General features: G+C 42.3%; 1 protein-coding gene across 4 annotated transcripts in view; it reads left to right on the forward strand.

Moving 5' to 3' along the window:
• Positions 1-17,041, forward strand: part of EFCAB5 (EF-hand calcium binding domain 5) — a 184,526-nt gene that overhangs the window by 152,898 nt on the left and 14,587 nt on the right. For 2 of the 4 annotated variants that reach the window (XM_074018923.1, XM_074018924.1), the window contains 2 exons: positions 1,834-1,986; positions 8,763-8,866. In XM_074018923.1, the coding sequence (XP_073875024.1) occupies positions 1,834-1,986; positions 8,763-8,866 (257 nt within the window). Of the gene's footprint in view, positions 1-1,833; positions 1,987-8,762; positions 8,867-12,463; positions 12,718-13,912; positions 14,200-14,887; positions 14,985-17,041 lie in introns of all 4 variants that reach the window. The other 2 variants (XM_015438107.4, XM_074018922.1) reach the window with 2 other exon arrangements.

Below are 17,041 nucleotides of genomic sequence, written 5' to 3' on the forward strand. Positions count from 1 at the left end.
AGTCATAGACGTCTTCAAGAGCAATGGTAGGATGGCCTCTCCTTCTAATACTTTAAGAGTGAAACCTGAAATCCGATGAGAGTAAAGCTGTGTATACAGATAACATCATCATTCTTGCTCCTGTTCCCTGAATGTATGTTTCAGTCTTTTGAGAAGTTCCCCATTACTTATGGGAGGACTTTCAGCCTCAGTTCATATCCATGCCTCAGCCTCATGTGTCCCATAGCATTTATCACAGGAATAGAATTTTATGCTATAGAACAGAAATCCAACCATTAGACCACTAAGACCTACAAAGCGGGAATGAACTTTTAGAAGGGACAGATTTGTGTTTTACTAATAGTGGTATCTATCTAGAAATCTTTTGTACTTTCTACAAATGGTACTAACTCTGATATGCATCCCCATAGGTCTTGATTTCAGTGTTATAATTTTTGAGGATGAAAAATAAAGAAAAAGGCCTAAATGTTTCTTGAGTATTCATGTTTTCAAATTGGATCACAAAATGATAGGCACTTTTAAGGTCATGAAATAGCTAGACCATTTCTACAAGCATTTTTATTTAATTTGTGGATAGAACTTGCAGTAAAGGAAGATTGAAAGCCTTTATGGAGACAATGAACTGTGGACTATAGCAGCGAGTTAGGAACTTGAACTTGCTATGCCCTTATCATTTGTTGCCCTGTAAGCCTTTGGCTCCTTATGTTTATTTACCATTATTTTTCACTTTCTCTTCCCATTTATTGGGTGGATAGTTGAGGAAGTGGTAGAACCTCTTTCTCTGGACATGTTTTTAATAATAAAATTCATTCTCATCTGACATGGAATTATGTGACGATATTGAAATGCAGGAGTATGAAGTTATCAGTAGGTGAAGTATATATAGTCTTGTGAGAGAGGTAAAGGCTTCTGGGTTACCCTTAGATGCCTTGAGTCCTAAGATAAAAGGCATATAATTTTGAAGAGTTTGTGATTCCTAGAGTTTCTTGACAACAAGCCCACATATGGGTTCTAAGGATTTCCCATCCCTTCTCTGTGGAACAGGGTCTTCTAATGCCTATAAGAGGACTATGTAATCTAGCACGCTGTGGGTCTTGGAACCAAACATGTCTTATACTGTTGATCTGATGATAGTGGCCATGTCTGCACAGATGCAGGCATTAACATTGGTATCCGATCAAGGCAGCTCCTACCCACCTGCCTAAGATTGGCATTCGTTCTTGGCTTTTTAACATTTTTTTTCTCATTTCAAAGTTTATCTTGTTCCTTTGATGCTATTCTCTACTAGCACATATCACAAATTTCACTGGATGACTATCAAAAGCATAAAAACTTATGTGGGTCTCTCTCTTTACACCTCTGACTCTTTTTTTGTGAAACTTGCTCTGTTTCCCAGGTTGGAGTGCAGTCATGCGATCTCCGCTCCTGAGTTCAAGCAATTCTCCTGCCTCAGCCTCCCAAGTAGCTGGGATTACGGGTGCCCACCACCATGCCAAGCTAATATTTGCATTTTTAGTAGAGACAGGGTTTCACCATGTTGGCCAGGCTGGTCTCAAACTCCTGACCTCAAGTGATGCACCCTGACTTGGCCTCCCAAAGTGCTGAGATTAAAGGCATGAGCCACGGTACCTGGCCTATGCCTTTGATTTCTTGATGATCCTTTTTTTATAGTAGAACCTGGAACATTGCCCTTTGAGGACTGCTGAATAATTTGCAGGAAGTAGATTATCAAGAAGTAATTAAATTACTGGTAAAGGTAATCCGATTACTATATTACTAATTATTTTTTCTATTTTAAAAAGAGTAGGCTATTTGAATTTTCTGTCTCTACAGGGTGTTGCCAATGTCTTTAGCACTGCCTATCACTACGTCCACAGCCGGGAGCACATTCTGCATATTGTGATCACTGGCATTGGCTGGCTCTTTGACGTCACATCCAGCATCACCTCCATCACTATGTACTTTGTAGAGCCTAGCCCAGCCCAGGTAGGCAAGGTTCAGTAGTGGTAGATCTCTCCAAGGTAGCCAAGTGTCTAGATGTTATTTCTTGCTAATATTTGAAAACCATATTAATTAGCTATTAGTCTAACTGAAGACAGATTTCCCAATACAAGACCCTTGATTGTGAGTGACAGGAATCCACCTCAAATTGCCTTAGCCAAAAGGGAGAATTAACTGACTCACGTGACCAAAATGAAGAAATGGCGGGAGTCAAGCTATCTTTCAGGATGGCCAGATCTAGGGATTTGAAACCATCAGTCCTCTCTTGTGTTCATCTGTCCACCTCTCATGTTTGTTTCCCTCTGTACATTGGTTTTGTTCTTCCAGCTAAAGATTGGCTTCTTCCACAGAGCAAGTCAGATGCTTACTAAAAGCATCCAGTAAAAAGTTCCAGTTTGGAAAACCCAAGAAAGAAGACGGAGTCTCACTCTTGTTGCCCAGGCTGGAGTGCAATAGCGCAATCTCAGCTTACCTCAACCTCCGCCTCCCGGGTTCAAGTGATTCTCCTGCCTCAGCCTCCCAAGTAGCTGGAATTACAGGCATGCGCCACCATGCCCAGTTAATTTTGTATTTTTAGTAGAGATGGGGTTTATCCATGTTGGTCAAGCTAGTCTTGAACTCCCAACCTCAGATGATCCAGCCACTTCGGCCTCCCAAAGTGCTAGGATTACAGGTGTGAGCCACTGTGCCGGGCCAGAAAACTCTTTTTGACTTATACTGAGATATGTACCCCTGGCCAGAGTGTGGACTTTACAGTAATGGGCACCACTCACCAGAATCATATGGGTGGAGTGGGAAGGGACTAGGAGCTGCTGTTTTGGAAGGACTCAGTTATATGACACCAATTTTTTTTAAGCCATGAATTCTTGCTATTTGCTTTGCTTCTTTATACTTTGTGTTAGGATTTTGCATATGATGAGAGTGGGTGGAAAGGTTTTTCCTTTCAGAAAGGCTGAATGACTCTGGGAGGTGCTTGGTCGGGTGGTAGCGTCACCTGGTTGTCTCCCAGTCCCTTGGCTGGCCCACGGCAGGCATGTCTGCACTTCCCTCCGGGCTGCTTCTTTCCTTTTTCCCACCAGGTCCCTACTTCCCTCCCTCAGTGGCTGGCTCAATCTGATGAGGCCTTCGTCAATGAGGGCAGAATCATGGACTCTCTTGTGGGTTGGCCAGGCCATGGAGGCAGAGAATGCCTTGTAATTGGCACGGCTATTGAGGGTGTGGTTGGGAGCCTCCAAGGGCACTTAGGATTGGGGCAGAGCACCCTGTTTGAAGGGCCCCAGCTATAGTGGCCCTTCAAAGCACATGGGGTCCCAGGGAAGATTCAGAAGAATACTGTCAGGGCCTTAAGAGAAACAACACATAGGGCACCATGGAAAAGGCCAAAATAGCCCAAAGCAGTCAGCAAGAAGCATGACTTCAGCAGCTATAGGTTCAGAATCAAGAGTCCACGGACAAAACCACTAGGGTCACATCCCATCTGACCTGGACTGTCTTATGGTGGTGAAGAAGATCCTGCCAAAAGTCGAGGGAGAGAAGGGCCACCCAGCAGCGGGTTGTGAGTGAGATCGTGGTGGGACAGAGACCAGAACAGCCTGGCTAAGCTCTTTTCAAGCACTCAACGATCATAGCTTCCTCAGCCTCCCTCTTCCCCTTCTGCAGCCCCTCCAGATTCACATTTCTCTCTCTTTTCCAGCCTGCTCTGTGTCTCAAAAAATAAACCAGTATCCATGGGCTCTTTGGCCCTTTGGCTTCTGCTTGAGTTTGTCCAATGACAGCTGCCAACAGGACACTGGAGGGCAGAAGCAGAGTGCAACTGGGGCATTGGTGCTTCTGTCTCCCTCTCTGCCAGGTTGCTGTGGGTTAGCTGTGTTTCTCTCCTAAAAGCCACTTCACCTTTCATCAGGCAGTCCTGTCCACACAGCTGTCCTTTGTTGGTTCTGGTCATTGCTTCCCCCGCCCACACCCCATTTCCCCACCTCTTCAGGCTAAGAGTGGTAACAGCTCTTCCTTATTACCAGGTCGGGATTCTAAACACTGCCTTCATAAATAGTTCCTTTATTGAACTCCCCTTAAATTACCCAGCTGAGGCAATCTGCTTCCTTGTGATACCCTGACTGATATGAATTATAAAGTAAATTCTGAGATACTCCCCCTCACCTCAAGCCCATGTTCCTGTAAGGTATAGAGTCATAGAGGAAAAAAATTACTGCTCTGTTAACAGTAACCATAGATGAATAAAAACAGATTCAAATTCTCTTAGGTATGAAATTCAGGGTATTTTTTTTTTTTTTTTGAGACGGAGTCTCGCTGTGTCTCCCAGGCTGGAGTGCAGTGGCGTGATCTCGGCTCACTGCAAGCTCCGCCTCCCGGGTTCACGCCATTCTCCCGCCTCAGCCTCCCAAGTAGCTGAGACTACAGGCGCCCGCCACCACGCCTGGCTAGTTTTTTGTATTTTTAGTAGAGACGGGGTTTCACCATGTTAGCCAGGATAGTCTCGATCTCCTGACCTCGTGATCCACCCGCCTCGGCCTCCCAAAGTGCTGGGATTACAGGCTTGAGCCACCGCACCCGGCCGAAATTCAGGGTATTTTACTTTATCACCCCAAAGCACCTCTGTCTATTTCTTTGGAGAACCTAACTTATTAAATAGGTAACTGTGGCAGGCAGAATAATGCCTTCCCCTAAGATGTCCATGTCCAAATTCCTGGAAACTGTGAGTATGTCACTTTACATGGCAAAAAGGATTTTGCAGATGTGATTAAGATTAAGGAATTTGAGATGGGGAGATTATCTTGGATTATCCAGGTGAGCCCTGGATCGTATGAGCCCTTAAAAACAGAGAACCCTTTCTGGTTGTGATCCATGAGAGACAGGAGGATGGAGGAAGAGTCAGAAAGATGGTGAGTTAACACCCCACTGCCGGTCCCGAGATACACAGGGCTGTGGACAAAGACCCAGGGCACTAAGGGCAGCCCCCGGCTGACAGCCAGCAAAGAAATCAGTACGGCAGTCTTTTATTTCCCTGGGGTGTCAAGAGAGACAAGTAGCTAACACGGGTGCCTGGTTTGCTATCTTAAGTCGTGGCAATGTAGGCTTTTGGAAAAATTTGAAAGTCAGACTGGCCGGTGATTTCTCCTTTCTACCTCATCACATTCCTTTTCTAAGGCAGTAAACAGACTTTCTGCTTGAATGAGAGGGAAGAGGAGGGGAGAGACTCTCAGGAGGAGAAAAATGTAACACTACAATTAATGTTTCACATCGCACATTTCCTAATAGGAAGCAAATTTTCTTTTACCTCAGGGATTTCAAAAATGTTGTCATTCTGGAACATTTTCCTCACTTCATCGCATCACCCTTAGGCCCTATATGAAACAAACTATAATTTATATCAAGTGATATAAATAGTTCTTACGAAGTAGAAGGCCATGATTTTCTCCCACAAGAAGATCATTTTTTAAAGATATAATTTCTTCCAACAATTATTTATAAATTTAACAAAATTCCAAGAAAAATCTCAACATGATTTTTTAAAAACTTGACAAATGATTTTAATTTTCACAGGATAGCTAAGAATATGAGGGTTAAGAGAACATTTACAATCTTGGTCTGGAGAAGGATTGCTACTTACACCAAAGGTTGGAACAATTAAGGGAAGGTTGATACATTGACTAGATAAAAATGTAAAACTTTCTTGCACCAGAGTTATAAAGAAAATTAAATTGCATGTGACAAACTGGGGGAAATTACCATTTACCTGGCAAAGGGTTAACATGATTATACACAAATCAATGAGATTTTTTAAAAAATCCAAAAGAAGGCCAGGCCTGTAATCCCAGCACTTTGGGGCGGATCACGAGGTCAGGAGATCAAGACCATCCTGGCTAACCCAGTGAAACCCCATCTCTATTAAAAAATACAAAAAACTAGCCGGGCGAGGTGGCGGGCGCCTGTAGTCCCAGCTACTCGGGAGACTGAGGCAGGAGAAAGGCCTAAACCCGGGAGGCAGAGCTTGCAGTGAGCTGAGATCTGGCCACTGCACTCCAGCCTGGGCGGCAGAGTGAGACTCTGTCTCAAAAAAAAAAAAAAAAAAAATCCAAAAGAAAAACAAGCAAAGGGCAAGTATACTTCGGGAAAAAAAAACCCATGCAAACGGTTTATAAACATGTAAGAAAATATTCAATTATTCTCAATGAGATAAATACAAAGTTAAGTAAAAGATAATTTTTACCTAGTAAATCGAAACTTTCTTTTCTTTTTTTTTTTTTTTAGAGACAGGGGTCTTCCTATGTTGTCCAGGCTGGTCTCGAACTCCTGGACTCAAGCTGTTGTCCCATCTCAGCCTCCTAAAGTGTTGGGATTACAGGCGTGAGTCACCACGCCTGGGCCAAAAAATTTTTTAACTACAATTTGAAATAGCTGTTAGACATCTTAGAGGAGATATTGAATAGGCAGTCGGGTATAAGCCCTCGGTGTTTGGGTAGAAATCCAGGCTAATGAATAAACGGCATTTAAAGCCATGAGACTGGGTTACATAACATTGTCAAGGTATTCAATGCCGCTGAATTGTACACTTAAACAGATGGTTAAAATGAGAAATATGCTATGTATGTTTTACCGCAATACACAAAACAAAACACAAAACCATGAGACTGGAAGGGATGACCAAAGGAATGTGTGAGAAAAGAAAAAAAAAAGTCTCAGGACTGAGCCCTGAGGTGCTCCAAGTGTTTGGAATCACTGTGGCTCAAAAAATTGTACTGACTGTGACCCACAGTATGAAAAACATTTTCCATCCTGACTCCTTACATGAACACGCGGGCACACACATGAAACAGAAATTTCACAAAAGAATACCTACTTTCCCTACATGTTATATTTTCTGATATTCTCTCTTTTATTTCATTCCTTGTTTTTTACAAAAAAAAAAAAAGTGTATGTCAAACAAGAAAAAAGGAAAAGAGGATAAATATTAAAGCAAAGGAGATAAACAATTTGCAATGGGAAAGGAGAGCATGGATAGATATTGGAGACGAAAGGGGAAAAAAATAACAAGCCAGAACCAGAAGAAAGAAAAGGAGGGGAAATATAATTGCAGCCTTTTCCCAAAAGGCTTCCTAGGAAATTTTACTAGGAGTGCTTTTCTCACTACTGAATAATTGCTGAGGGGCTCGCTGAATTTACAGTTTTTGGTCCGACTAAAATCAAATAAAGAATAAACTTAGTTTCAGGCATATTATTTTAAGCCGCTTATTTTCTGTATTATGCTTCTGATCTAACAGCAGGAGTGGTCAATTTATACAATTTTGGAGGGAAAAACAGGAAAGTTTTGGCTAAACATTTAAACTTAGATACACAGGGTGAGATTTCAATATATATATATTTTTTCAGTCTAGTATGTAACATTAAGTAACAAACCATGAAAGAAATAAATTTGGAAAGAAGCTAGAAGCCCAGTCGTCAATATGGGATAATCTTAACAATTTTCCAAGGATAATGTTGACAACATTTCCCTTCTAAAGAGTTTGGAAGAACCCTTGGGGTCATGGAGTATAGAGGCAAGAGGAAATTTCACATTACAAAGCAGCGGTTCCTCTTCCAAGCACCATTTAGCATGCAGCCTCTATGGATCTTCTTGTCATATTTCTTCTTTATTCCAATAATTAGTTATCTTTATTTTTATTTTTTTAGAGACCAGGTCTCATTCTGTTGCCCAGGCTGAAGTGCAGTGACATGATCGGAGCTCACTGTGGCTTTGAACTCCTAGACTCAAGCGATCCTCCTGCCTCAGCCTCTGGAGTAGCTAAGACTACAGGCATGCTCCAAGAATTATTTTTTCAAAGGAATGATTCATAAAAACCCCTCTTTACATCTCTTAATTGAATTTGTGTTTCCTACAGTTACTGTATTTACAGAATATGTTAATATACTTTCATAAATAGTTTCTATGAAAAAAATATTGATCAAAAGTCATTAAAATATTTTCACAACCCACATGTAAGTTGTGTGTTGACCTACAGTTTGAAAACTTCTTAGAAGTAAGGGAAATAAAGAAGCAAAGAGAATGAGGATTGTTTAGTGAGGTAGAAGGAGAACCAGGAGAGAGTGTCGTCCCAATAGCGAAGTGAAGAAAGTAAATCGGCCGGGCGCGGTGGCTCACGCCTATAATTCCAGCACTTTGGGAGGTCGAGGCGGGTGGATCACCTGAAGTCAGGAGTTCGAGACCAGCCTGGCCAATGTGGTTAAACTCTGTCTCTACTAAAGATACAAACAAACAAACAAACAAAAAATTAGCCGGGGTCGGGCGGGGTGGCTCACGCTTGTAATCCCAGCACTTTGGGAGGCCAAGGAGGGCAGATCACATGAGGTCAGGAGTTCAAGACCAGCCTGGCCAACATGGTGAAACCCTGTCTCTACCAAAAATACAAAATTAGCTGGGTATGATGGCGCATGCCTGTAATCCCAGCTACTTGGGCGGCTGAGGCAGGAGAATTGCTTGAACCCGGGAGGCGGAGATTGGGGTGAGCCAAGATCGTGCTATTGTACTCCAGCCTGGGCAACAAGAGTGAAACTCATCTCGAAAAAAAAAAAAACAACAATTATCCTGTTCTTTAATAGTACTAAGTAAAATGACACTGTCCTTAAAGCCAGAGGTCATCTAAGCTTTCCTTTTTTTTTTTTTCTATTTATCTGTCCCCAAAAGCTTTAATGGGAATATGAGGTCTACTTACTCCTCTCTAATGAAATGTCTTCCTCTTTTCAAGGATTCAGACTATGTTTTACGCAACATGATGGTTACAGGGCAGCTGGGTCTAACAGAAATCCACAAAAATCCTCCTACCATCCACAGGAAGTCATGCATCTTCAGGTACGAGACATGTCTGTTTTGTTTGGCTGCCAGAACACATCCTTCTGCTACAGTAGTAGACCTGAAAGACACAGCTTCTGGCTCTGGCCCATACACACTGACTTGTATTCTTTCTTTTCAATTTAATTTAATTTAATTTTTTTTTTTTTTTTTTTTGAGACGGAGTCTCACGCTGTTGCCCAGGCTGGAGTGCAGTGGCGCGATCTCGGCTCACTGCAAGCTCCGCCTCCCGGGTTCCCGCCATTCTCCTGCCTCAGCCTCCTGAGTAGCTGGGACTACAGGCGCCCGCCACCGCGCCCGGCTAATTTTTTGTATTTTTAGTAGAGACGGGGTTTCACTGTGGTCTCGATCTCCTGACCTTGTGATCCGCCCGCCTCGGCCTCCCAAAGTGCTGGGATTACAGGCTTGAGCCACCGCGCCCGGCCTAATTTAATTTAATTTTAAGTTCCGGGATACATGTGCAGGATGTGCAGGTTTGCTACATAGGTAAACTTGTGCCATGGTGGTTTGCTACACCTATCAACCCATCACCTAGGTATTAAGCCCCGCATGCATTAGCTATTTTTTCCTAATGCTCTCCCTGCCCTTGCCCATTGACAGGCCCCAGTGTGTTCCCTTCCCTGTGTCCATGTGTTCTCACTGTTCAGCTCCCACTTATAAATGAGAACATGTGGTGTTTGGTTTTCTGTTCCTGTGTTAGTTTGCTGAAGATAATGACTTCCAGCTCCATCCATGTCCCTGAAAAGGATATGATCTCATTCCTCTTTATAGCTGCATAGTATTCCATGGTGTGTGTATACCACATTTTCTTTATCCATTCTATCATTGATGAGCATTTGGGTTGATTCCATGTCTTTGCTACTGTGATTAGTGCTGCAATGAACATATGTGTGCATGTATCTTTATAATATAATGATTTATATTCTTTTGGGTATATACCCAGTAATGAGATTGCTGGGTCAAACGATATGTCTGGTTCTAGGCCTTTGAGGAATCACCACACTGTCTTCCACAATGGTTAAACTAATTTATATTCCCACCAGCAGTGTAAAAGCGTTCCTATTTTTCCACAGTCTCACCAGCATCTCTAGTTTCTTGATTTAAAATCACTATTCTGACTGGTATGAGATGATATCTCATTGGGGTTTTGATGTGCATTTCTCTAATGATCACACTGAATTTTATTCTGATTGGCTTTTAAAGAAAAATTTCAGCAGAATGTTGTCTGCATGGGACATATTGGCTCTTTTTTTCCCTAGTCCTTTTTTCTTGAGAGATGGGGTCTCGCTGTATCACCCAGGTGGGAGTGCAGTGCTATGATCATAGCTCATGCCAGTCTCAAACTCCTGGACTCAAGCTAACTTCCTGCCTCTGCTTCCCAAATAGCTGGGACTACAAGTATTTGCCAAGCCCAGCTCATTTAATTTTTTTTATGGTGCCCAGCCTTCCTAAGTCCTTTTTAAAACAGATTTCATTGGCATTTTATTTTAAAATTGCAAGTTTTAAAGCATGAAAGTGTTTTATTTTCAATGAATTTCCTTGTAAATATGGAATTCAACAAAAAACCCACCATAATTATGAATAATATATTCACATCACTCATCAGAGCTCATCTGTGAATGTTAGCAAGGCTGTGAATGTGTCTTTTTTATTTAAAGAAGACGTGCAGGGGCAGAGTTGGAGAGAAGGCAGAGCATGTTGTGTTTAATAAGTACTTGGTTCTCAATTACTTAGAATGACTCTCACTTGTCAAATGCAAGGAACACTACTAAAATGTGTACAAATGTAAACAGATCTTAACTGAGAACACACCTATTGCAAAAGGGAATGACTGCTTCTTAGGGGGTCGGTGTCGTTGAGTAGGCAGTAACCCAGTCATCCCAGACTAGTAGGCTAATTCAACATTTAATTACATATGGCAATTAAGTTTTAGCTTGGCCTCATGCCAGAATGTTCATTCACTCTCAAGCTCTTTTCCACATAGCTATTCCTTGTGCTGGTCAAGAGCTTTACAGAAGTCCTTGTAATACCCAGACTCATAGCCCTGGATTCTTTTTTTTTTTTTTTTTTAATTTTTTATTATGTATTTTTAAAATTATACTTTAAGTTCTAGGGTACCTGTGCACAACGTGCAGATTTGTTACATATGTATACACATGCCATGTTGGTGTGCTGCACCCATTAACTCATCATTTACATTAGGTATATCTCCTGAGGCCCCTCCCCCCCAACCCCCACTACAGGCCCCAGTGTGTGATGTTCCCCACCCTGTGTCCACGTGTTCTCATTGTTCAATCCCCACCTATGAGTGGGAACATGCATAACCCTGGATTCTTGTGTGTAACTTAGAACAGATGTCTTTGGAGGAAGTCAGTTGACCAATGGGCTCTATTGTTATGCCTGGAAAGCTTAGTATGATGCATTACTACTATGGCAGTCATCAAGACACAACAGAAAGTGGTGGCTCAGCAGCAGCAAAAGGGGTGGGAAGAGCAGAAGGACATCATCTTACCTGTTACTGTAGGATTGATATAGAAACTATAAATGTGCTTTTTGAGGATGCAAAGTACCAATTTTTTACAAATACCCTAAAGAAATGGCATATCAGAATTAATGTAGATGGGGAAAAGGAAAAGAAAGAAAAAGAGGTGTGTCTGTGCCTCACCAAGAGAAAGAAGCAGCCGCTATATTTCCATGAAAAATCTCAAGTCTCTCACTGAGGCAGATGCTATAGATGCTCTACCCAGATTCCCAAAATGCCTTTTTACCAGCTTCTGTAGGCACGGCTACAAGTAACGGCTCACACCGTAACTTTCTCTGGAGGAGTGCCCTGGAGCGATTGGAGCTCCTCACCAGGAGGTACCTAAGAGATGTGTAAACACTCCCCCAGCCCAAACTGCTCACACACACACAGGGCAGCTTAGAGCCAATGACTGACTAGTGCTAGGATACAAAAGACCCCTCCCTTTGTCTCAAGGTGGAACAGATTCTTTGGTACAATTGACCTGTCAGAGCTCCCCTTGGGATCAGGCCGAGGCTAGACTTCATGTGAAATTACATTCTTACTTAGCTTCTTCCCCTTGCCTATCCTGCTTCCCTCAGTCCCTCACAGGTTTCTCCAGCAAACACTCGCTCAATAAATCACTTGCATAAGGATCCCTGTCTCAGGCTCTGCTTCTAGGGAACCCGACCTAACACGCTCATCATTTCTGCTGGCACTCCACCAAAGCATAATGGACAATAAGTAAACAAAAGCATAATGGACAATAAGTAAACAAAACATGAACACCTTCAGATAAGTAAAGACAACGAAGCAGAGTATCATGATGGAGAGTGGCTTGGGCGCTGCTTGCTACCTGAGATTGGGTGGTCAGGGAAGCCTTCTCTGCAGAGGGGATGTTTGAGCAGAGACAAGAGTGAGCAGACAGACAGCCACGTAAAATCAAGGGCTAGAATGTTCCAGGCAGATGAAACAGCAAGAAGGCCTGGCATGGTGGAAGTGAGGTAGGCACAACAGAGTAATTCAATATGTTTGGGTAGAATGATGTGAACAGGCAGAAGTTTAATATCTTTGTGCTTATTTGGTTTTGATTTCAGAGATTTCCTCTTTAAATGTACTGACAGTTCAGAAGTCGTTCTGGCCTCTGCCTGTGGAGAAACCCACATAGTAGTTCCACTTCGTGAGAGAACAGGAGAGGCTCTGGGGGTCCTCGATTTTAACATCGGCCGAAATAGGATGTTGTTGTATCAAGAATATAAAGATCTACAGAAAATGATGAAAGTGGTCCAAGTGGCCTGCTATGAAATCCTTGGCGAGTTATCTGGAGAGAGAGAGAAAAAATATGTCTTAGGTATTGTTCGTGTGGCATCAGCCTAAATTCACAAGTTTAATAGGTTTTGGGGAAATCACAGGCAGTGCAATGAAATATGCACTTTCTAAAATGAATTGTTACAATATACAGACCTTTCCAGGTAAAAGGAATTCCCTTATGCAGTCTTGCGCTGATGAGTAATGTCTACAAATTAAAGCAAACAGCCAGGAATCACATTCTCTTGGTTAGATTCATGTAGTTTTAGAACTGGAAGGGCTCATAAAGGCAAGCTAGAACTAACATTTATTAAATGCCCCCATTATGTGTTTCAGGTATTATTTCATTTAATCCTTGCCATAACCCTATGAGGTGAATAGTGATACCCCATGTACAGGTGAGGAAAGTAAGCAAATTGCCCCCAATCACACAGTTAAGAAATGGTGAGGGCTGGATTTGAACCTATGTTTGGGTGCTCTTCCCACTATGTTATACAGCATTAAGTAATCAGAACATCTCGTTTTACAGATAAAGATGCCAAAGCCTGCAAAAGTAAAGTGGATTATCTAAGGTCCAATAGCAAGCTGGTGGGAGAGGCAAGACAAGACTTTAGTTTTTGTAATTCCATATCCACTAGGCTACTCTCAGTGCAATGCCAGCTTGGAGAGAGGGAGGGAGGAAGAAGGCATGGAAACCTTTGGCTTCCTAGAATGAAGTGAATGGAATTAGAAGAGTAACACTATGTGGGATTAAGCCAAAAGATTTGTAACTATGTCATAGAGTGGGATAAGAAGAAAGGAGAAAATTCATGTCTCCTGAGTGTTCACTATGTGTAACACCTGTAACTAAGCACTTTTACATATATCATCTTCTCTAACTCTCACAGCTAACCAAGGAAGTAGGGATTAAGCCCATTCTCACAGAAGAGGAAAAGGATATTCAGAGAGACAATAGACTAATAAGGTGGACAGCGTGTGTTCCAACCAGGGTCTAACTCTAAAACCCAAGTTTTTGCCTTTTCTCAAAGCCTCTTCTATGAGCTTCACCAGGAGTAATTTCCTTTCTTTCTTTTGATTTCATGGCTAAAGAAACTAAGGTTGTTTAAAACCGAAGGATATGGTCTGCTTTTTCTTGACAAAAAATTTACTATCATATGTTCAGAATCCTATGAAAAAGTAATATACAGCAATGTACATTAGACTGAACAGCAAGGTGAGCTATCATTTTGTTATTCCAGAGATTGAAAAGGTCGGGGAAGTCCAGCGGGCAGGAATTCTCTTCTTCCGAATCATGCTGCTCGAGCTACAGGAAAGCATACAACTACTCAATTCCATGGAATTTGTGTCACTGTTGCTCTATGACCATACTCTTCTAACAGAGCCAAATTATCCTCAAGACAGCAAATCCATAGAGCTGAAAGCCAACATGGAACTAGTGCGTGACACCCTGAAGGCGGTTATCTTGTTCTTTCATCCAGAGTTGGAATTTTCCAGTGACTTTGGAAGTTGGGATAAGTGTAAATTTGTAAGTTTTTTTTTTTAAAGCACCTTTTAAATTGAAGAATCACCTAAACAAATTTAAATGTACAAATCATAATTGCATAAATCGTAAGGGTACAAATGCGAGAATTTTTACTGAGTGGAACGTGTTCATGTAACCAGACCTAGATCAAAAATAGAACATTTATAGAATCCCAAAAGCTCTCCTTTGTACCCTTCCTCATCATCCCTTCACCCTACCCACCCCAAGGGTAACCATTACCTTTTTTTTTTTTTTTTGAAACGGAGTTTCACTCTTGTTGTCTAAGCTGTAGTGCAATGGCACGATCTTGGCTCACTGCAACCTCTGCCTCCTGGGTTCAAGCAATTTTCCTGCCTCAGCCTCCCAAGTAGCGGGATTACAGGTGCCAACCACCATGCCCAGCTAATTTTCTATATTTTTAGTTGAAACTGGGTTTCACCATGTTAGCCAGGCTGGTCTCAAACTCCTGACCTCAGGTTATCCTCCCACCTCAGTCTCCCAAAGTGCTGTGATTACAGACGTGAGCCACCATGCCTGGCCATGGGTAACCATCATCTTCCCTTCTAACACCATTGATTGGTTTTGCCTATTTTAAAATCTATATAAATGGAATTATGTAAGCTGTTGAACTGGGCACTGTATTTCTGCTTGCTGGTGATCCCATAAATTTTCTCTTGTTGTTTGTTCACAGTATATTAACAAATATTTAGTCAACAATATTTGTGTCTTTGATCCAACTGCCAAGCATGTGGAAGTTAATGTACAGCTCATTGATGAATATATCAGAGGTAAATTTCCACTTAATTACAGCCTAAATCTATAGCAACAGCAATAAAACACAGTTGTGATTAAGAGATTTTTATTAAGATAAAGCAAGTGGGTCATAAATTCAGTTTTTAGGAGAAAATAGTTATAAGTCTTCTAAGAGGAGGGACACTATCTATAATCTATTGCATCATTCCCCAAAGTCACTGTCTATGCCACACATATGAGAATTCAAAAGCACATCTATCTCCCACTTATTAACTACATGTGCATTATTTATTTTTAAAAATGCAAATGGGGCTGCAATGAGAATAGAAATGTTAAGCAAAAAGGCTATCTTTAGCTTCAATAAATAACCAAAGAAAATAATAGACTTTTTCAGGGAGGAGAATCACCAAAAATGGACAGCAGCAAGGCTCTCGGGTTGGAGAAAACGATTAGTTGTTTGACCACAGGGAACAGGCCGCATATGAAAGTAAATATACAAACAGAGGCCCAAGGTCCTCCGCTGACCCGTATTCTCAGAGGTCTCAGGCTGTGATGAGGAATTCATTTAAAGTTTGTTTTTTTCTTTGTTATTTATGAAAAATAATTCATAGTTGGGAAAATGGCTCTGTAGAAATTGCTCACTAAATCTATCCCTTTCCTCCTCTTCCCGCTCTCCTACTGTGGAGGCTCTAGACCAACGCAGAAGGGTTTCTGGATTCACAGGGAACTATCCTAGCTGATTCCTGAGCAGCCTTGACCACCAACCCTTCCCACCACCTTCTGCTTTCCAACAGTGCCCTCTGATGGAAGAAATACTAATTGCAGTTAACGGAGCCCGACTCAGCCAGAAAATAGCCCATAGGCTCCCCAGTCACTGCCGCCAAGCCTTTGGTTATACCAGTCTCCGCAGCAATCCCGAGAAAGTTCGTAGGTCACCCAGATACCAACGCTGTCTCCTTCAGATGCAGTTACATGAGGAAATGCTAAGCTTCTTGCTTAGGGGAAGGGAGAGGAATTCTTCGGGGTGCCTTTCTATTTGTGCCAGAAGGAGAGGAGTCTTCAGGCAGGGCAATCTGCTGCTCAAAGTTTACCTGCCCTAGCAGCTTTAAGTAAGGGCCCTACTCCACGAATCTACCCAGAATGAAATGTCACCAATAATACCTGTAGGCTCAGCCTGTGACAGGCAGAGACTGCTAGACTATATAGCATAGCTCCTAACCCACCACGCCTTCCAAACTATTACTTTACCAAAAGGGTGGAATTACGGCTCGTAATGTGCCCATACTTTCTTAGGGCTTCTGCTGCCAACTCTTACCCCCTCTTCATCCTAGTTCAAGAAAAGGGTATTTCCTAATGTAAATGACGAGTTGGTGGGTGCAGCAAACCAACATGGCACATGTATACCTATGTAACAAACCTGCATGTTGTGCACATGTGCCCTAGAACTTAAAGTATAATAATAATTTTTAAAAAAAAGAAAAGAAAAGAAAGAAAAGGGTATTTTTGACTGGGCACAGTGACTCACACCTGTAATCCCAACACTTTGGGAGGCCAAGGTGGGCAGATTGCTTGAGCCAGAAGTTAGAGACTAGCCTGGACAACATGGCAAAATCTTGTCTCTACAGAAAAAATATATAAAAACTAACTGGGTGTGGTGGTGCACGCCTGTAATCCCAGCTACTCAGGAGGCTGAGGTGGGAGATGACTTGAGCCCGGGAGGTTGAGGCTGCTGTGAAATGTGATCATGCCACTGCACTGGGCAACACAATGAGATCCCATCTCAAAAACAACAACAACAAAAAGGAGGTTTTTTTTTTTATTCTGGTGGAACTCCACGCAGCTGTGTCCTGCCTTTAGATTGAGCCAGTCATCTGTGAAGTAACATTGGGTAGCTTTGTTGAGCAGGCCTGGCCTCCCAAGACCGTGCCATTGCAGGTGAGTGCTGCTGACATACTTCCCTGTGGGGGACCCTGTGACTCCAGTGAGCACTCCCAGACAGCTGTGTATGCACTAGTACATCAACAGCCTACTATTCTCTGTCACTTCGCCTAAGATAACTCCTAGTAGTTGGTCTCTTCTACCTGGAGATTCA

This window comes from Macaca fascicularis, chromosome 16 (genome assembly GCF_037993035.2).
Source record: "Macaca fascicularis isolate 582-1 chromosome 16, T2T-MFA8v1.1".
NCBI lineage: Eukaryota > Metazoa > Chordata > Mammalia > Primates > Cercopithecidae > Macaca > Macaca fascicularis.